Genomic DNA, 22403 nt, shown 5'->3' with positions numbered 1-22403 from the left:
AGGATTACAAGTACAGTGAGTACTGGTGGTAACAAGACCTAGTTCGTATTAGTCCCAAGGAGCTTCTATACCCTAATGGTTAGGGCTCCCGTCCTGCAGCCCTGTTTAACTACAGCATAGAGTGCACTGCTGCCTTCTCACTAACACTGACAGTCTAGCAGCGCAGCTTCCCCTCCTCCCTCCACCGGCTCTGTCAGTGTCTCCCACGGCTGGCAGCCGCGACATCCATCTCCCTATGCCGCTCTTAGCATACACTGTCCCACGCGCCCTTCCTCCATCAGCACATCAAGCGGATGTTCGGCGGGGACGGCAGGGGGATACCGATACACGCGGCAAGGGAACCGGTTTTATCCGCGCTGGGCGTTACAGTACCCGGGAGGGCAGTGGACCCAGAGCGCGGGAGGAGGCAAGAGAGGAGCAGTGACTCCAGTATACAGCGGGACCTGGGCTCCAGCCACCGATACAAAGTATCCACAGTATTGTGGTTTAACACAGGGACGCTCAGGCCAAGGCCCTGGGTTAGAGGCCACCGAGTATGTGATTTTATAAACACTGGGTTTAGACAAGGTGTACTTTAATTTTCAGTGGTGACCATTTTTAAATAAGTTCAAGGTGCCAGAATGCTGAACAGTAGGGCTATACATATATTTCCTGGCCAGTCCAATCAGGGGGAGGGGTTTTATTGTTGAATACTCCCTCTGCTGGCTGCTTGTAGATAGACTGATGCAGAGGATTTTCCATGTGTTTCAATCAGACATGCTAGACATGTTATACTTAATCATTTTCAAGGGACTTCTAATACAAAGATCCTGTGAAAATAATGGGAACGACTGGATATCAACCCCGACCTCAGAACTGAATCACAGTTGGGTGTACGTGGTTTGTAACGAGGCTGTTGTTTAAAATCAATTTTATTTATTTATTTTAAGTTAGCCAGGTGAATCCAGTGTACATTTGTTCCCGTCATCCGCTATGGTATTCCGTTGCCTATTGTAAAGATAAAATACACTGCAATGTATTCTGTGGGGGTGCATTTTCAACATCAAATGCACAAAACAAGCCCGCTAAGCCATATTACCAGCTTGTTAAGTACAGTTACTTTTGGCATACATCTAATATAGATGTATATACGTAATGTCTCCAACGGACGCCGCTGACAGGTCCGACGGAGGTGGGAGCTTCAGATATTGACACCCAATTCAGCGCTACCTGTATCAGCAGTTGGTGGTTTTGTAGGTGATAGTTGGAGTATTTATATTAATAAAGTGTTTATTCTTCAGCGGTTTTGAAAATACTCTTCAGAGCTCCCAATATTCCTCCGTTTTTTCTCCTCCTATTCTCACAGGTGAAAGTCCGGCTGAGTGGTATGTATATGTTTATCTAAGTAAAAAGGAAGGAGTTGCTCAAATCAATGAGCAATACGATAAACAGCCCGGGGGTGCGCAACAGTTGAGAACGGGCAGAAAACTTTTAAGTATGGGCTGAGGACCCATCCTAAAACAGGGAGAAATTCATAGTTAGAATTACTCCATCCACACAGGTAAAATACGATGGCCGAAAATGGTAATCCCCTTCCTACCCTAGCGTAAGAGTGGGGAGAGACGGTGGCTTCGTAACGGAGGGCGAACCGTTAGAGGCGAAAATGAATTGAGGTAAAGAGTGGGCGGCCGGTAAAGGCTTCCAAATTACCCAAACACAATTTTTGACTAGCGGAGCATATCTGAGAGTTAGCCATGTATACTTATCAGGCTACTAAGGAGGTTAGCATCCCGATCTCAGATATATAGCCTAATGGTTCGGTGACTAACAGAATTTCGGATTCCACAGATGGGCTCACCTCTGCCTAGTCTGTAAAGGGGACATTCTTATTTTTTATAGTCCCTCTGAAGAACAGGCATATGTAGTTTGGAATTGACATAGCGATCCAACCTCTAAGTGCAAGACCATCTCAAAAGGACTTAGTATGTTCGTGTTTCCGTAAAGAGGCTAGAGTTACCAGTTTGGAAGACTTTTTCCTGGGAAGGGAAGCTGTCCTGGGTCCAAAAGAGTCAGACAGAATTTCTGCCTACCGGGTATCATAGAACTGGGCCAATAGGCAGTAGAAGTGACCCTGGTCCATTATTCAACTAGTTTGGTTCCCAGTCTGGTTCTGGTGGCGTCTCTGATAACAGAGACTGTTCCAAATAGCCATTAATCGGGTCTCTACAGAATCTCACCTTAGACCTCCTATGGGGGCTAGGGGTTGGAAGGCGGAGACCGGGTCCGAGACTTAAAGGGGGTTTGTCTCCTTACATTAACAATAGACCTCTACAACACCCAAGCTATCATTCCGTTCAAAAGCGACAGGAATTACGAAGATTCAGAACTTACTACCAAATACCAGATGGTCAGACTGATACTCAATTTAAAAGTTTTTAACCAGTTCTAACAACCTATAGACTCAAGATGGAATCAATCCAATCTGTCATTACTGGCCTAGAATAAGGGGAGTTCAGGGTGTCTGGGGGCATAGAGAATGCATACCTTCAATATCCCGATTTGGACTCCTCACCAAGCATACTTACGAGTCGTACTGGTGAAGGATTATTACCTGCTCCGAGCCTTGCCATTCGGTGTATCTTTGGACCCGAGAATTTTTAGAAAGATCAGGGTGATATGGGTCACGGTCATACCTTATCTAGACGATCTGCTGATCAGGGCCTCCTCTCAGAACAGCTGGCAAAGATGCTCAGATGACCCATTAATTTCTCACTCAACATGGGTGGATTCTGGATTTCCAGAAATCCAACCTAATGCCAACTCAAGGGACTCAATTTCTAGGTCTCACAGAGAACAAGATCCATGACATACAGAGGCTGGTGGCTAAAGTATTACAGGCACGGATGGTTTCCCTACACCTGGGTGTGCATCTGCTAAGGAAGATGGTGGCGTCTTGGGTGGCTCTACAGTATGACAGATTTCAGGAACCTCATTGCTCAGGGAGCAGGTTCGCACAAGTTTCTGTAGCGCAAATTGCGGATTTTACACGGGTCCAACCTTCCCTAATTTGGTGGTCGTTACATAGAAATCTCGCAAAGCAGCCAGAGATTCGGCATTTGGGATTGGAGGATCCTCGCAACGCATGCCAGTCTCAGAGGTTGGAGTGCTGTCCCCGAGGAACATCGGTTTCAGAACAGAGGGACCTCACGAGAGAGTAGTCTATTCCATGGAGATTCTCGAGCTGGGTGCAATTACAATGTAACTTCTCTTAGCTGGAGGCTTAGTGATGGGTCACCACTTGCAGATGCAGTCGCACAATGTCACATCGACTGCATACATAAACCGTCCAGGAAGACCAAGACACAAGATGGCATTTTGATCTGGTTTTTGGGCAGAAAGGCGCAACAGCGTTCTTTCGGCATAGTTCTTTCCAGGAGTGGAGATCTGGGAACCAGGTTATCTCAGTCGCCAGGACATGCATCCAAGAGAGTGGTGTCACAAGTTTTCGAGATAGTTGTAGGAGGATGGGGCCTACCTCGAGTAGACCTCTTGGCATCACGACACAACCATAAACTGCCCAGGTATGTGACCAGAACGAGGGATCCAGCAGCGGAAGGAGTGGACGCATTGACACTTCCTTGGTTTTACAGAACCTTTTCCTCTCCGACCCAGGGTAATAATGGAGGCCAAAACGGATAAGAGTGTGGGCAATTCTCATTGCACAAACTGGCCCCGCAGAGGTTGGTACTCTGATTTGAAGAGGCTACTAGCGGAAGATCCCTGGAGGCTACCTCAGCGAGATGACCTGCTATCACAGGGGTAGTTCCTCCACCCAGACTTGATCAGGTTGCGTTTAACGTAGTGGTTATTGAGTCCCGGAGATGGTGAAAGACAGAAATACCAAATGTGGCTTTTCCTACAACGATAGCAGCTAGGAAGCCGGTCACTATTACAGTATATGGATGACCGCATAGACTGGTGTCAACGAGGGTTGGTTTCCAGGATATTCCTCCTGTGTAGACTTTTACATTTTCTCCAGGCCGGTTTACATGGACGCCTACGTTTAGGCTCCTTTAAGGTTCAGATTTCGACCCTCTCCATCATTCTTTTAACAGCGCTTAGCATCTTTACAGGATTTTCAGACTTTCTTTCGGGAGGTGCTGAGTATACAACCTCCTTTCCGTCCTCGCACGACGCCGTGGGACCTAACCTGGGGGTTGGCCTATATCAGATCGGCTTTAGAACCTTTAGAAAGAGCAGGATTGAGATATCTCACCTGGAGAGTCACGCTGTTACTTGCCTCAGCTTCGGCCAGACGGGTCTCTGTTTTGGGGGCTTTATTGTGTAAGAGTCCCTTTTCTAAATTTCGATTCAGACAGGGCGGAACTCAGTACGACAGAGTTCTTCCGAAGATAGTTCAGGGTTTCAGGTAAACCCAGCAAATTGTGATTCCATCTTTTCACGGAGTTGCAGATGGGGACGTGTCTTTGAACGTTGTCAGAGATTTACGGATTTACGTACAGGTTATGTCGTACATCAGACAGTAGGAACATTTTGTTTGTTTTATTATGATAGTCCAAAGACAGGTTTGCCAGCATCTAAACAAATTTTGGCCAGATGTATTAGGCTTACTATTCTGAAATAGTTATCGTGTGTGAACCGGGTTCAGGTTGGTACCCATACCACCGGATCCGTGGGTGCCTCCTGGGTGGCCGCCAGAGGTGCCTCTACTACTCAGCTTTGCAGCGTGGCAACGTGGTCATCAGCGCACACGTTCACGAGATTCTACAAGTTTGATACGTTTGCGTCCGAAGATTCTAAGTTCGGACATTAAGTTTTGCAGGACTCTGACAGCACTCCCACACTTGGGAGTAACTTTGGGACGTCCCCTACTGTATAATGCTGTTCCAGTGTCCCCTAGTGGTTGAAAGAGAAAAGAGGATTTTGGTACTTACCGATAAATCCATTTCTCTGAATCCTCTAGGGGTCACTGGACGCCCACCTCGGTGCTGTCAGCCTGCTGTGTTCAATAACAGTTCATGCAAACAGCGTTAGTTTTCTGTTAACAGAATTCTTGGATGCTGTTTGAATTGTTGTACGGTGGGCTCCTCGCCATTGGTTGTAAGTCTCATGTCCTATTCTCTCGGTCAAATTTTCCAAACTGAGGGATGAGGGGCGTGAAGGGGGAGGAGCCGGCTGTGTAGACAATGTTTAATTTTAGATTGTGCCACACCTCCGGTTGCAAGCTTCACACCCCTACTGTATAATGCTGTTCCAGCGTCCCCTAGAGGATTCGGAGAAATGGATTTATCGGTAAGTACCAAAATCCTCTTTTTTCATCTTGTTTTAAAATGAGGTAGAGGTGTAGCAGAGTATTTTGAGACGCATGACGTTGTGGTGCTATTGAGGGCTTTTAGAGTCAGTACAAAAAACACACAACATAAATTTATATGAAATATGTTTACACACAATCACAAATCACATTAAGAATACAAGCCAACTAATAGAACTATGGAATATGCTGTGCTATATAAGAAACTGTTAATAAATAAGTAAGTAAATAAATAAATAAATAACTATAATACACTAGCAATATGAATAACAGAGTATAGGTTAGAAATACATAGTTATCCCATTTTTCTTCCATAGGAGACACAAATAATGCTGGGAATAGCCTGGAAAGCTAGAGTCTGGGCACCAAATAGATAGGATTTCTTTCCCAGCAACCCAAGCTCTCTCTCCTCTAAGCCCCAGCACCCAGTCACAGGCAGCTAGTTTTAGTTTGGTGTCTGTAAGGAGTGGGCACTGTTTTGGGGACTGCTTTTTAGTAGCTTCTGTCGTGATTTCTTTCTTTTATTTTTACTTGTTTTATACTTTCATTGAGTGGATAGTGGCGCCAGTGGCCACAGCACTGTCAACTAGGTCACTGACTTCGTCCGGAACTGCCTATCACACAGGGGTATACCTCCCAGAGCCGCACCACAGACGCACGCACAGGATGACAGGTAAGGCGGATCCCTGCTAGTTGTGGCTGTCACTGCCAGTGAGGGAGACCAGTGCTCTCCGGTCATCTTTGCACTCCCACTAGACCACCAGGGCAGCTTCATGGCAACAGGACACTGTTGAAGAGTCATAACGGCCATTTGCCCTGGGGTCCAGGCCAGACGAGAGAGCCAGACTTCTTCACTCTCCCACTCCTAGGAGCGCTCTCTGCAGACAGCCCACCACAGGGTTACTCCTCCTCTCTCTCCTCCTACACAGACACCCATGGCAGCTATTTTAGCCATTCAGGAGAGACGCTTGGGCTCCCGGTCTCCCTGTATACCTCACTCTCAGCGATCAGGTTACACAATTCGCGCCTTCCTCCCCTGTTTGGGCACTATTTGCATATTTGTGTTATATCTATGCATTGAATGTTCTGTGTGCATGCAAAGTGTATAGGAGTACTTTGTTTTTATCGTTTACAGAACCTGTATGTGCCGTGCAGTTTGTTATCTGATTAATTGCTGCTGTTACTGGTCACACTGGAGTGAACAACAACCTTTTTTTAGGCATTCACCACTGTATAACATACTCTCTATATAGCCTCACTTAAGTATTTGTGGTGCTTTACCATTCATTGCACTGCCCCATAAATTACACACTACTGCTAACTTTTGTGTGTGGTGACGTCCTTGGATTTCACTACAATGTCTTCCAAGAGCACAGCACCCATGGAGATGGACGCTCTTGTGTTACGTAGCTGTAGGACTTGTACTGAAATACTTTCTCCTCAGGGTTCAGATCACGGTGGCCTCTGTGTCTGTTGTTTTACAGCTTGCAGTGGGAGGTTCCTGTGGCCACTGCTTCCAGTCAGGAACTAGCATGGGTTTTCACAGGTAATGTTGCAGTTAGCGAATCCGCTTGCAATACCCAGGCTAGCTCCCCCTGCTTGTATATCTACAGGTGCGGCCCAGGTTACCAGTGTACTTCCTGCTCAGGGTGATTTGCAGCCTTCTGCTGTAGAGCCACAGTGAATGCAGTCCTTCACTCAGTCAGTGCAGGGATTGGTGCAAGTGTCAGCATCTTTCCAGCTGATGCTAGACAAAGATCGGGCATCTAAGCACAGGCCTTCCAGATGGGACAACACCTCTGTCTGGTTATGACACACATTCTGTTATGAATGCTGATCTCACCATTAGCTTCATTGGGACACCCTACCACAGGTGGATGTAAAGGCCCTGGTCAAGGCAGTTAAATCTGCCCTTTTGATTGAGGATCCCGAGCAGACCCCTAAGTTCAAAGTCCTGTTATTTAAGTGTCAAAAGAAGGTGACTGCTGAATTCCCTTCTATGCAGTTTGAGGACCTCGTAGCGGAGGCATGTGCTCACCCGAATAGGCGATATTTAAGCGCATTGCTTCCTTTTTTCTGTTACTAGTTGTGGATCGGGCAGTTGATGCTCACATTGCCTAACTTGTTAGATCTACTGCCTTTACTATTTTCCGAATACTGCTTTACTTAAGGATCCGACGGATAGGAAACTGGAGAACTTCCTCAAGACAATCTGTACTAATGCAGATGCTATTGCACGACCAGCCCTCGCTTCAGCTTGGGTGACTAAGGCCATCAGCACTGGGCTGATGCCCTTGAAGACAGTATTTTCTCTTTGGAGCATATTGGTGAGGCGGGCTCCTATCTTGGTGAGGCAACTATTGACAAACTTGTCCTGACCTCTAAGGTGTCTGCATCGGCTGTGGCGGCCAGGAGAGCCCTCTGGCTGTATTCCTGGCACGCTGACACAGACTCTTAAGAAGGCTCTTGAGGCTCTTTCATTTTCAGTGGAGTTTCTCTTTATTCCAGAGTTAGACAAGATTGTGGTTATGTTGGCATCATCCAAGATGGTTTTCCTACCTTCTGCGCCATCTCCCTGGTTGTGAACGTCTAATTTTCTCTGTCTTCATCTGCAATGGACAGCCAGGGGTAGGTTTTTTTTCTAGACTTCAGGGTTCCTCCTTTAAGGGCTTCAAGTCCTGGGGGTAGCAGCCCTGGTTCACCAGACCATCCCACCAACAAGCCAGCTGACAAGCCTACCACATGATCGGGTGGACCACCACCTATGGGACCCCTTGGTCAGAGGCTTGTTGCTGATTTTCTCTGATTCATTGCTGAATGTAGTTTCCCAAGGCTGCACCCCAAAGTTTTCAGAATTGTCATACAGCCCAGTATTTTTCATCATGCTTTCCAGCAGATCCAGGAAAAGCAAGAGCTCACCTGGGGTCCGTTCATTCCTTCTGGCCTCCAGGGTCATCATTCCGGTTCCCCCGTCTCAGAGAGGCACAGGCTTCTATGCCAACCTCTTCCTTGTTCAGAAGCTGGACGGCTTGTTTTGACCCATCCTCAGTCTGAAAGCGTTTCAAATGTACCTGCTGATCCCAAAATTTCATATTAAGCCTCTTTGCTCTATCATTTTGTCTCTGGAATGGGTGATTTCATGGCATCCTTAAAAATCCAGTATACCTATTTGCACATTCACATCTGATTCACACACCAGCACTTCCTCAGGTTTGCCATTTGAACTTTCCATGGCTCCTCATGTTTTTACGAAAGTCATGGCGTCACATCTGCAACGCAGAGGTGGCCAAACCATACCTTATCTGGACTACCCCCAGGACCTACTCCTGGCCCAGTCTCCGAATATCCTCAGGCTTTGCTTCCGTCTCATGGTGAATCTTCTCCAGTCTCACGGGTGGATGATGAATTGGTGTAAATCCACCTTCACATTGTCTCAGGAGATGCTTTATTTAGTGGCCTTACTGGATTCCAGAGTTGGGCGGGTGTTCCTTCCTATGAAAAAAAATTCAGGCCTTACAATCCAGAATTCCCACATTCGATCTACTCCTGCATGCAGATCCTGGGCTCTCTGGTCTCCACCTTTGACGTGGTGGAATATGCTCAGTTTCACTCCCATCCTCTTCAGCTGGAAATTGTAGCCTGGTGGAACAAGTCCCATCTGCACCTCAAGGTGTAGACGATCATCCTCTCGAAAAGGTTCATGACTGTCTCTTGTGGTGGCTCCACTGGACCCACCTGGACAAAGGCTGCCCCTTTAGGAGCCAGGACTCACCTGCTCACCAACGACACAAGGCGGTGACTTGTCATCAGACATTTCAGGATTGGTGGACTGCTCAGAAGAGCTGATTATCACTATCCTGGAACTCATAGCAGTGTACAGGTCTCTATGCCTAGCACAGCCTATCCTTCAGCATTGTCCAGTCAAGGTGCAGTTGGACAGTGCGGCAGCCGTCGCCTACAAAAATCACCAAGGTGGCAGTCGCAGTTGCGGCATCATGAAGGAGAGGAGTTGTATTCTTAAGTGGGCAGAGCGTTATCTCCCAACTCTGTGGACAATCTAAATTCCCGGGGTCCATAATTTGGAGGAGGTCATTCTAAGTCGCCATGATGTAGATTCCGGCAAGTGGGGCCTACACCCAGACGTCTTCCAAATCCATGGACATTGATATGATGGCACAATCTCACAAGCTGCCAAGATACTGCTCCCGCACCAGAGATCCATGAGCTTTCCTGGTGGATGCACTAGCAGTATGGTGGCCATACCGCTGATATACATCTTCCCTCCAATCTCAATGATTCCGCAGGTACTACACAAGTTGAAGTTGGTGGGAAGCACGGTGATCCTCCTGGATCCAGGTTGGCCACAGCGTTCTTGGTACACAGCTCTTCTAGGCCTCTCTATCAACTCTCCATTGCATATTTCTCTATGGCCGGATCTTCTGCCTCAGGGCCCGTGCTTCCATCAGGATCTGGCCTGCCTCACGTTTACTGGGTGGTTCTTGAAACATCTGTCCTGAGGGTGAAGGGCTTTCTAGAAAGATAATTCGTACCATACTTAATGCCCGGAAGCCACCTTCTGCCAGAATTTAATACCGGGTTTGGAGGACTTACTTTGGAATTCGGCTAGAGGCTTCAGCCCCAGATCATTCTGGCTTTCATAAGACGAGACTGTCTTCCTGCTTTGCCATTGCATCAGCCCGTAGAGTGTCGGACTTGAGCACATCTCTTTAAGTCCTGTATGACTTTCACAAACGAGGCTGGTTGGCTTCTAAATAGACTTTGGCCAGGTGGCTTCTTTTGACTATCTGCCAGATTTATTCTGCGGCGGACCTACCTAACCCTGCTGTGTTGACTGCTCCCTCCACCCGGGTATTTGGAATCTCTTGGCCAACTAGACATGGTGCCTGTGCGGAACAGCTTTGTAAAGCAGTCATGTGGTCCTTTGTCCATATGTTAATAAAGTTCTATTCATTTGGATACAGGTTTTGGGCCAAGGGTTCTCGGCGCAGCTCTGGAGCGTTCCATCCTTTTGGAAGTCAGCTTTGGGATGACCCAGCATTATCCTTGTCTCACCAATGGAAGGAGGAGAAAAGGACATATATGTTCTTACCTGCTTAATCCTTTTGATCAAATCCATAGGTTACACAAGGCACCCACCCTGACGCTCCTGGCGTGCTGAGTTTTTGCAGTACTATCAGTTCCCCTGTTCCCTTTCGTTGTGTGCTTGGATCTGAGTGTGTGCCAGTCTTCCTTCTCCTTCATCTTGCTACTTGCCTTGGGCTTGTTAACTTAACTGGCTGCTTGTGGCTGGGGGCGGGGTATAGAGAAGAGGGAGCTTCAGCTGCTGGGAGAGAAATCTTAACTATTTGGTGCCAAGACTGCAGCTCTCCAAACTATACCCAGCAGTAAAGGTGTGTCCCGTATGAATTCAAAGAAGAGGATTTAACAGGTAAGAACATAAATCTTCTTTTTTCTGTCAACTTTTTTCCTCTTGTTTGCTCCTTTTATAGAGTTGCTTGCCTTTTTCAGAAAAAGACCAACTTTGTGTATTGTGCAGTTTGTGTCTCAAAGAGAGAGTGCAAGAGTCACCGTGTCATATTAATTTAGTGTAGATAAGGGTTTTTTAGGACTGTTTAGAAATATCTTTATTAGAGTATTTACCAACACCACCATATTAAATGGAACTGCAAAATTAATACTTTTGTTACCAGTAAAATCTTACAGCAGGATTGCAGAAATTTGAATACACTCAAAACTCTCTCTTATATTGCATGCAAGGGTCCACCTTTGTACAACACTAATTGGGTTTGTTATTTTTCACATAGGGGGAATCTTGGTGTTTCTCACAGGGCAAGCAGAAGTACATTCACTTTGTAGACGACTAAGGAAAATGTTTCCTTATCGGGGGAAAAATGCACCTCAAGGTGAGTTATTGAATTAATATATTTAATGTCTTCTTTATAAAGAAGTAATAGTTGGGATTTTTGTTTCCGTTACTTGTAAATACTGTACCTCTATAAGAATCAGTTATTGTTTTCTTATCTTATATTTTGTTTTATAGTAAGGTACTATTTTGTTATCAGTGTTCCACAAATAATGGCAAGTTATTTGTTTTATACTGTTTTTTTAATTTTTTTAATTTGCAATCATTATGAGTTTTTTTCCAAGAGATCTCCAAAGATCTCTCTGGGTCACACGATCTATTGGAATGCAGTCAATATACTGGCTATTGGGATCCCGGCATTCAGGAGACCGTCTCCAAAATACAGACGCCCAGAATCCGGACACACGTTGGGTATTCCCACTCGGTTGGTGGGTCCACGCCTCCAACCGAGTGGAAATAGTACCTGTGGCGAGTGAAGTGAGCTACCGGACCCAATGCGTGGCGAGAGCAGCGTGCCCGTGTATGGGCCTCACTGCTGAGATTCCGCTGTCGGTACAGTGACAGCTGGCATCCTGTCTGCCGGGATATCATATGTATCCCGTCCCATTAATTATACTGTATTAAGGACATACCATTTGCACAGATATTATACCTTTCAAACTTATGCCTAAATTGAAGTCAACAGTACATTCCTATGTTTAAACCTTTTTTTTAAATTTTTTATTATAAAACAGATGCCACACACACGGAAAATTATCTACTGTGAGTCTTAAGAGTTCCCTGTAGATTAACTTTCTCCAATTGATCCCTTTTATGGATATTTTCCAGCCCATAATATCTGACTTATTCATCTTGTGCTCTGTAGTATTGCACAAGCTGTTTTCACTCAATAGGAAAACTGCTAGGAAAAAAAAAAGCTTTTCAGTATTTTAGAGCACTTTATGTTCTGTGTTGAAAAAAGAAAATATGTCTTAAAAGATGTGTCTAACGTCTGGTTAGTTTAATTGATTGTGTGTCAGGTGTAGGAGAAATAGCATGAACTTCTGCAAAGATCTTGTTTGCGTCAGCTGTTTTCCTGCTGACTATAATAGTGCATGTCGCTTTTTAAAAGCTTTAGGGTAGGAAATCTTCATGTGAAGCTACTGTATATAGGCCCTCATTCCGAGTTGTTCGCTCGGTATTTTTCATCGCATCGCAATGAAAATCCGCTTAGTACGCATGCGCAATGTTCGCACTGCGACTGCGCCAAGTAACTTTGCTGTGAAGAAAGTAATTTTACTCACGGCTTTTTCATCGCTCCGGCGATCGTAATGTGATTGACAGGAAATGGGTGTTACTGGGCAGAAGCACGGCGTTTTAGGGGCGTGTGGCTGAAAACGCTACCGTTTCCGGAAAAAACGCAGGAGTGGCCGGAGAAACGGTGGGAGTGCCTGGGCGAACGCTGGGTGTGTTTGTGACGTCAACCAGGAACGACAAGCACTGAACTGATCGCACAGGCAGAGTAAGTCTGAAGCTACTCCAAAACTGCTACGAGGTTTGTGATCGCAATATTGCGATTACTTCGGTCGCACTTTTAAGAAGCTAAGATACACTCCCAGTAGGCGGCGGCTTAGCGTGTGTAACTCTGCTACATTCGCATTGCGACCGATCAACTCGGAATGAGGGCCATAGGTAGAAGATAATAATTTAATTAGCAAAGGTCTTTAAAAAACTTCATGACAGCCCAAAGGCTTTGTGCTACAATTCTTGTGATTATGGTGCATAGGGGCTGATTCAGACTTGGCCACATCAGCAGCCCGCAGCGCAGTTTGCACGTGCAGTGGCCACATCACGGCTGCGCGATCTTACACATTGCATCGGGATGCAGCCGCAATGTGATTGACGGCGGCGGGCGTTTGCGGGGACATGGTGGGCTGAACAGGGGCATCCCGGGAGCGTTTTCAGGGCGACTGCGTGACTTCACACGCAGCCACTCCAATTAAAAAATGCCAGGGGTCAACTTTAATTTGATGCTTCAGTAATTTAATTGCGAACGCATCGTGAACCGGTGCTACACATGCTGGGCGGCCTTGCCCTGTGCTGGTGAAGAGATGGACGCAGATCTGGCTGCGTATATCTCTGATAAGATCTATAGTGTATGAGTAGGGTCATGTTAACTTTGGTATAGATAAAAAAAAAAAAAAGCTTATTAAATGGAAAATATTAATAGAAGACAAATTGGGAAATTTGATTTATTTAAGGTGTATCAAAAATTTAAAAAAATGTTGTGTTGCATTGTGAACTCCGGAATAGTCTGTATATTTGCCTACCATACTGGAGGCTGTACACTCCACCTGTTAGCTAAGCTGTTTGTGGCTTAGTAGACTTAGTTCAGATCTAATATATGTCGCAATTAGAGATCAGCGGTTCAGATTTACTTGAAATGTCATTGGCTATGTGGTTGTTACGTGTTTTGAATAGTCAATAAGATAAACTGAACTTGCGCTATTTTGGCTAATAGAACCGAGTAAATCCGAACCGCTCACTGCTATTTTATATTGCGCCACATGTTCCATCTTTATGAGTGTTATATGTATAATTGTGTGTTTTTGGTGAGTTTTTATGCCTAAATTAAATTGTTTTTTCAGATATTATTCATCCTGAGTGTTTGTACTGGTGCTGCTTTATTGTTTGTTTTTACACTTTTATATGGGTGGGCATCCCTTTAAGCAGCAGCTCTACATAACACTGTTACTGTGCTCCTGCAATTTTACATTGATTGTTTGAAAAGTGACTTAGAATAGGAGTTTTAGTTCCAGGACTCTGTGCTTGCAGTCCTTTTCATCTGTGTGTTCCTTATAGTGTGTGTATCCTCCCTGGTCTGTTTGAACATTATCAGATATTCCTCTAAAGCTGCTGACTTGTAAAGTCACCTTCCTTGTGGCTATCATCAAAAACCTAAGGTTATCTAAGATGACAGTCCTCTTTTGTAGGTTACCATGTCTTGTTTTCCATCAGACAAGGCATGGTTGCAGTCAATTCCAGAGGAATCGAGAATATGAACTGTACTTTTGAGCCATAGTCCTTCCTTTCTTGTTACCACAATCCTTTCCGCCACTTGTGCTCCTTACACATGTTTCCTTGAGTCACAGCTACTGTCAGAAGCAATGACTGTTTACATTTTCTTAAGGACCTCTCAAAGGTAGGGCAGCGCCTGAAACTGCACTTTCTAGATACATCAGAGTCAAACCACATACATAAAAAAGAGGATTTTGGTACATAGGTGAGACTGGAGACTGAATACATTGGGGATAGGCGGCTGGCTATCAGGAGCTGGCACATTACATCTTGTTGAAAGATTATGCAGACTCCTCTCCCTCTATCCCCCATCTGCCCCAGTTTTAATAACTGAGCTGAGAGGAGAAGAAACAGAGAGGAGCAACAACAATTAAACAAGATCAAACAAACAACCCATGAACCTGAACTACAATGCAGGAAGGAAAACAGTGCTGGGCGGGTGTCCAGTGTCCCCTATGGATTTTGAGAAAAGTATTTATCTGTAAGTACCAAAATCCTCTTTTCTCTAGCATCCACTAGGGGACACTGAAGGCTGAATACATTGGGGACGTCCCAAAGCTGTCCCTGCGCTCGGGAGAGCACTGAGGAATCTGCAAGACAAGCCGCCCAAACCGCGAAGCGGAGATAGCAAATGTATCAAACTTTTAGAATCTAACAAAAGTATGAGCCAACGGCCAGGTAGCCACACGGCAAAGTTGAGAGAGAGAGGCACCACGACTGGCAGCCCATGATGGGCCCACAGACCTAGTGTTATGCACCAAAATAACTGATGGAGGTTGACGTGCTGAGTTTAAGTAGTTTAAGCCTGCCTAATGGTCAACTTAATCCATCTCGCCAAAGTTTGCTTCAAAACAGGCTAACCCCGCCTGCTCGCGTCATACAAGACAAACAAGGCATCTGTTTTACGCAAGGACGCCGTCCGAGCCACATACATTTGATGCGCTCGGACACCATCCAAAGAAGAAGGTTCTCCGGAATCATCTTTCAGAGCAGGAGCCTCAATAGGTTGGTTAATGTGATATGACAAGACCACCTTTGGCAAAAAAAACAGAGTGCATCCGAAGTTCCAGCCTATCTTTATGAAAAACGAGATAAGGCTGCTTACACGACAAGGCACTTAAGGCCGACACCCATCGAGCTGATGCCAAGGCCAAGAGGAGAACAGTTTTCCAAGTAATAAACTTTAATTCCACTTCTGTCAATGGTTCAAAAACTGAAGATTGTAGGAACCGAAGAAACAAACTAAGGTCCCATGGAGCAGTAGGTGGAACAAATGGTGGTTGCACTCGCAACACACACTGCAAAAAGGTCTGTACTTCCGGCATAACGGCCAATTTCCGCCGGAAAAAGATCGACAAGGCGGAAATTTTAACCTTGAGTGAACCAAGACATAGTCTATCATCCAAGCCCTTTTGCAAAAATAGCAAAAGACGAGCCAGTTTAAAAGACCGTGTGTCGCATCCCCTGGCTGCGCAGCAAGACATACAGGCTCGTCGTGGTAGTGGGCAGCCGTGACAGGTTTATGAGCCTTGAGCATGCTCGGAATTACTGAAGAAGGAATTCCCTTACGTCTTATAATAGAGGCCTCAAGAGCCACCCCGTTAAACGCAGCCCCGTCAAATCTGGGTGAAGTAACTGCCCTTGTTGCAACAAGTTTGGAAGAACAGGCAACTGCCACGGATCATCTGCTAGCAGTTGGAGGAGGTCCGAATACCAAGCTCTCTGAGACCAATTCGGGGAAACAGGAATGACCCACGTGGATTCCCTCTTGATCCGCTTGAGTACTCGAGATTAGAGGAGGAAACGGAGGGAGTAGGTAAACCAGTTCGTACGGCCAAGGAGCCGTGAGAGTGTCCACGTCTTCTGCACCGGGATCCCAAGTTCTAGACATGTAGAGTGGCAATTGATGATTCTTGTGGGAGGCCATGAGGTCTACTTGTGGGAGACCCCATCAACGAACCAACTGTTGAAACACCTGAGGGTGTAGAGCCAACTCCCCGGGGTAAAGATCCTGACAGCTGAGGAAATAGGCTTCCCAGTTGTCCACTCCCGGAATGAATACAGCTGATAACATTACTTCGTGAAGATCGGACAATCTCAGAATTCGAGCTACCTCCCTTATGGCCATGCAACTGCTTGTGCCATCTTGGCGGTTGATATAAGCGACTGCGGTTGCATTGTCCGACTGCACCCACGCTGGCTTTGCCCAAAGTAGGTTAACCGCTGTCTGAAACATATCGAAGATGGCCCTCAGTTCTAACACGTTTATGGGTAGAGACTGTTCTTGATCCGACCACTTTCCCTGGAAGTGATACTGCCGAATAACCGCACCCCAGCCTCTGAGACTGGCATCGGTAGTGACTAGAGTCCAATCCCATATTCAGAATCTCTTCCCTGCCATGAGATTGTGCATCTGTATCCACCAGAGAAGAGATTCTCTAGTCCATGGAGCTAATTTCACCGTTCCATGGAGATGTGACCCCGACCACTGAGTGAAGAGGTCCAGCTGGAAGCTTCGAGAATGAAACCGACCGAATTGTAACGCCTCATGAGCAGCCACCATCTTCCCTAAAAGACGAATGCAGAGATGTAACGACACCTTCCTCTGCTTGAGGACCTTCTGAACCATCAGACAGATACTCTGAGCCTTCTCCTCTGGTAGGAATACTTTCTGAAGCTTGGTATCCATTATCAGACCCAGAAACTGGATGCGCTGGGATGGCAAGAGGTTGGATTTCCTTAAATTGAGTATCAAACCATGTCGCAGGAGAACTTTGTGGGTGATTTAAAGCATGCTTCAGAAGCATCTCTTCCAGTGGCGTTTTGAGTAAAAGGTCGTCCAAGTATTGTACAATCGTCACTCCAAGCGATTGAAGATGTGCTACCATGACAGCCATGACCTTGGTAAACACTCTTGGAGACGAAGACAGTCCGAATGGAAGTGCTCGGAACTGATAATGGTCCTGCAGAATTGCAAATCTCAAGAATTCCTGATGGGGCTCCCAAATGGGGATATGCAGGTACGCATCCTTTATGTCCAGGGAAATCATGAACTCTTCTGGCTCCAGGCCAGAGATCACTAAACCGATGGACTCCATCTTGAATTGGTAATATGTGAGATATTGATTCAACGACTTCAAATTCAGGATGGGTCGTACAGTTCCGTCCGGCTTCGGAACTACAAACAGGTTTGAGTAGTATCCTTTCGTCTGCTGAGGACCTGGAACCAGCATTAATACCGCTGAGTCCAAAAGGGACTGACTTGCTCCTTGAAGAGCCCTCTGTTTGTCTTCTAAAGCTGGAAAACCGGTGTTAAAGAACCTTGGTGGAGGTCAAACTTTGAAATTGATTTTGAAACCTCTGGATACAAGGGCACGAACCCACGCATCCGTGGATGTATGCACCCACTCCTGAAAAGTCCGGAGACGCGTACCCAGGTGGGAAAGGAGCCTGTCATGCCACTGTCTACTCAGTAGGCTTGGGCTCTTGGTGATGGGTAGTCTGTGACTATTTCGGCCTCTACTACCTTTGGGATGACCTGCTGAGTTTCTGGTTTTAGGCCAAAAGGAAGTTGAGTTCCTAAAGGAACGAAAGGAAGGAAGGAGTTATGGACGGCAGGAAGGTGGATTTCCCACCCGTAGCCTGGGATATTAGTTTATCAAGCTCATCTCCAAAGAGAACTTTCCCTGTAAACGGCAAGGCCTCTGCTGTTCGTTTAGATTCCACGTTCGCCTGCCAAGAATGCAACCACAGTGCTCGACGAGCCGCCACAGCAGAAGCTGAGATTCGTGCACCTACTTGGCCAACATCCTTTGAAGCTTCTCCTAAGTAAGCCGCAGATTCTTTAATATGTTCCGCCAGAACGATTAACTCCACAGTCGGAACCCCAGCTTCCAAGTTGGAAATCAACTGGACAGCACAATGTTCCACTGCCTTGTTTACCCAGGATCCTACCAATGCTGGTAGAAGTAAAGCACCTGCAGCCGTATAGATAGACTTCAGGGTCATTTCCATCTTACGATCTGAAGGATCCTTTAAGGCCGTCGCTCCTGGAACCGGTAAGGCGGTCTTCTTTGACAATCTTGAGAGTGACGAGTCGACCGGAGGAGGTTGTTCCCACTTTTACGTCATAGTAGGCAGAAATGGATACGAAACCAGGAACCATTTTGGAACTTGAAATCTTTTATCTGGGTGTTTCCAAGCTTCAGACAAAAGTTCATCCAATTTTGGTGAAAAGAGAAAGGTTAAGGAGGACTTATGTTTGTTACCAAGTAAGGAAAAATCCGGGGATCCGGAGGAGCTGTGTCCGTAATATTTAGTACCTGACGGACTGCCTTTATAAGCGCTTCGACCCCCTGAATGTCGTCACGCGATGTCGTAACCTCTGTATCTGACACATCAAGTTCTCCTTCTTCCTCAGACTCTTCTCTTGCCCGTCATTCCTCGTCAGGCTCATCCAACTGAAGGATTGCCGGAATCATGTTGGATGCTTCGGTACCGGTATGACGGATGGTATCCATCCTTTTAACTAAACCTTCCATAGATTTGGCCAGTCCCGTTGCCCACGATGGCTTTGTAGAAAGGGAAGGGGGCAAAGAATCACCACTAATCCTGGCTGACTCTCTATCTATACGAGAGACTGCCAATTCGGATCATAGATCTGACATAACTTGTACTAAAGCAAATGCCCATGGAGGGTTTGAACCATCCGCAGAAGTAGTAGCTCTGGGCTACGTCCTCTAGAGAGCATGCCGAACAAACGGTAGATCTGTCGTAGGCTTGCGGCAACTTCTTGTTGCAGTTGGTAAAAACTCAAAAATTTTGAAAAGCCTTTTGTGACGAGGCATGCACACACGCACGTACGTAGTTCGTAAGAGAATGAAAGAGAGTGCAGGTAAAATAGAGGAAGAGAGTACAGTGCTATATAATCTCTATCCCTTTAAGAATTTGCACCGAAAATCCCCCACACTGGCCAATTGCCTTTCCCCGTGTACTTCAACTTCCAGTGAGTAGGAGAAGTCTGGGATCTGCAGGATTAATTCAGTGTAAGAATACCAACGCTCCTTGCATAAGCGCTGATATTATGTTTAAGCTCCGCCCCTTCTTTCCCCCGGCACCATGCACCCGCTCAGCGCCATGATAGCGTGGCAAGGTACACAGGCTGAGCTAAGCTTGTATGCTATTGCGCTCTAGCCTGTCAGCGTCTAGCGCTGTTTGTCCCCTTCACACAATGAGAGCACCCCGGGAGGTTTCACCGCCATAACATGCAGCTGTCTGGCTCCGTGAGGCAGTAACCTCACCGCTCCACATGGCACGTCCCGCGTTCTGACTCCCTTGCTCCTGCGGCACCCACCCACTGGGGCCGAGCTGCATTTTCTTTACCGGTGCCCCATGTAACGCTACATGTGAAGGGGAAGGCAGTGGTTGCCGCGCTTACCTTTTCCAGAGACCCCAGGCGCACGACGTGCAAAACGGATCCTGGCAGTTGCTTTCAGTGAAGCCATGACAGGATTGCCCTGACTTCAGGCAGGCTGCTGGGGTACCCAGACCCCACCTTTGACAAGGTGGCGAAGGGCCCCTCCTGGAGTTTCTTCTTCTGTAAATAAGTTTGTAGTGCAGGAGCACTATTCTGTGGCTGGCTCCTTTGGCACAGTAAAAATAAACTGGGGCGGATGGGGGATAGAGGGGAAGGAGTCTGCATAATCTTTCAGCAAGATGTAGTGTGCCAGCTCATGAAAGCCAGCTGTCTATCCCCAACGTATTCAGCCTTCAGTCTCCAGTGTCCCCTAGTGAATGCTAGGGAAATAGAATCATTTATGCATAAAGATGAATCTTTGGAAGGACTATTTAGGATTCTAGTTGCCATTTTTATCCAGTTCCCACCCCTTAATTCTTGTGAACTACTTAGGAATGACCCAGAGTATGTGTCCCCCAAAATAAAAATGAGTAAACAGGTTTATTTACTTATTAGTAAACCCTTTTCTCATTTTTTTACATTTTATTCCTTTGGTTAACTAAGGTATTATCTCATGTGGTCAGCTGGTTGCTTTGTGCTTGCTTTGTTGTTGGTCGTCTTCTGTTCTTACTTGGGGTCCTCCTTCTGACGACTGCTTCTATACACACCGTTCCATCCCCAACCCCTCCGCCTCCCAAACACACGGGAAAGGGGAAACTGATAAATGCATTCCCTTTTATACCCACATGGTTGTGGGTGATCTGTTATATAGTTAACACTGGACAGCAATGATTTCTCTTCATCACAAGCATGCTACTAATGTACAGCTTGGGGACATGCTTGAGTATTTGTTGCTTTTCACATGATGTATTTTGTGCCTCAGCATGGCAGAGCTTATTACTGCAAATCTTGTCCATCTCTCAGACACTATTTTGATGACTGAAACTTTAAATTGATCTCTCCATTCACTTGTAATCTGTTGTGGTGCGCTTTTCTCCACTTGTACTTTTTTTTTTATTTCAGCTGGAGAAGATGACGATGAGGAGGCACTGAAAGCATTCAAGAAGTCAAAATCCAAACAGAATGTGGTAACTGTAGTATTTAGAATTGTTTGTAGCATAAGAAAGGTATATGAAATAGCATTAAAGTACACTTAACCAGTTAACTTATTTTTGCCCCACAAAACCGCTCAGAAATTCTTTTTTTAAATTTTTTTTATTACTTCTTAAAGTAAAAAAGTATTTTTTATATATATAAAAAAAAATGAAATAAATAATATAAAGCTATTTATCTCTCTACCTCTGGGATGTTTTGCACCTTCCATACCCCTGTGTCCATATGGCCACATTGTTTTACAACCAAACCCTCACACACGCACGCACGCACGCCCACACTCTGCAACCAATGTCGTTTTTTTTAAATTATTATTTTAACTTCCCCTCCCCCTTCAGCATAATTTAACTTCATATTAATTTGCCCCCACCACTACTAGTGATCCCCCCTGGGAGTCCCAGGAGTTGCCAACCCCTCCCCCACATGCAGAGTGCAGCGGAGCATGTGCAGGGAGTCCCCCCTGCTGCAGCAGATCTCTTCACATGCAGAGATCAGCCAAAATGTGCTAGGAGAGGAACGAAGTTCACCTCCCCGCACTGTGCTTCCCAGAGCATGCTCTTCTGAATGCCTACTGCATGGCATTCTGGGGCGCGATTCTGGAACCAATACTGGCAATCAGGGACTGGTGCATCACTTTGGGGGATCCAGACAGCCAGAGGAGATCTGTTCTGTACTTGTGCAGGATGGAACTCCTCATCTACAAGCTGGGTCATGCGGCTTGTAGCATGTTGCAAGTGATGCAACCTTGCCAAGTAGCGTACACCTGGCTCGGGTCGCATCACATGGGACAATACCAGGCAAGTGGTTAATTGGTATTATCACTTTAATATACTTACCATAGTGATAATATATTTTATAATTTGCTGTAGACTTTTCATATAAAGTGCTTACGTCAATTATGGTAAACTCCTTCTGCAAGTCATAAAACTATTTCTTTGCTTAGAACTTGCCTAAGATCAACTTGGACAGCTATTCAGCTTTGCCACTGGATGAAGGTGATGAAGACAGGGATGTTGGTGGAGATGAAGAAGGAGATGGCTCAGATTTTGATCTGGCATTAGGAGATGCAGAAGTTGATGAAGGTCTTGTTTTCTTATTTTTTCTGATGTACTGTATTCTTTGTTATATAAAAATAACAGCCAGTGAAGTTGCCTCTGAACTTCTTATTCCAATGCAGATGTTTAGAAGTTGCTAACTTGCAGAGTGGAGAAAAGGCTACACATGCAAGTTAACTCGGATAAGGACAATTAATAAAGGGGGGTGGTAATTGATGATTGCTTTCAATTTTTTAAACTGCATTGGAATAAAATCAACAGCATTTGATGTGGGCTGCTTGCAGAACCTTTTTTCCATTGCACCAGCTTTCATAAAGCAACCATTCTTGTTTAATGATTCAGTTCTTACTTTCCTCCTTCATGAAACCCGATCTGTGATATATTGAGAATTCCAGGGGGATATCTATCAAACCTTGGGGAATGATAAAGTGGAAACCGATAATGTACCAGCTAATCAGCGTCTGTAATTTCACAAACTGTTTGAAAAATGAAAGGGAGCTGATTGGTTTGCACTTTCTCCACTTTCCT

General features: G+C 45.8%; 1 protein-coding gene across 4 annotated transcripts in view; it reads left to right on the top strand.

The window, feature by feature from the left end:
* The window catches only part of DHX37 (DEAH-box helicase 37), a 108212-nt gene that overhangs the window by 37899 nt on the left and 47910 nt on the right, over positions 1 to 22403 (top strand). For all 4 annotated transcript variants that reach the window (XM_063964595.1, XM_063964596.1, XM_063964597.1 and 1 more), the window contains exons 12-14: positions 11137 to 11235; positions 20731 to 20795; positions 21764 to 21902. In XM_063964595.1, coding sequence (XP_063820665.1) covers positions 11137 to 11235; positions 20731 to 20795; positions 21764 to 21902 — 303 coding nt within the window. The remainder of the gene's footprint in view (positions 1 to 11136; positions 11236 to 20730; positions 20796 to 21763; positions 21903 to 22403) is intronic.

This window comes from Pseudophryne corroboree, chromosome 1 (assembly GCF_028390025.1).
Source record: "Pseudophryne corroboree isolate aPseCor3 chromosome 1, aPseCor3.hap2, whole genome shotgun sequence".
Taxonomy (NCBI): Eukaryota; Metazoa; Chordata; class Amphibia; order Anura; family Myobatrachidae; genus Pseudophryne; species Pseudophryne corroboree.
This window is presented reverse-complemented; position numbering and strand designations above follow the sequence as displayed.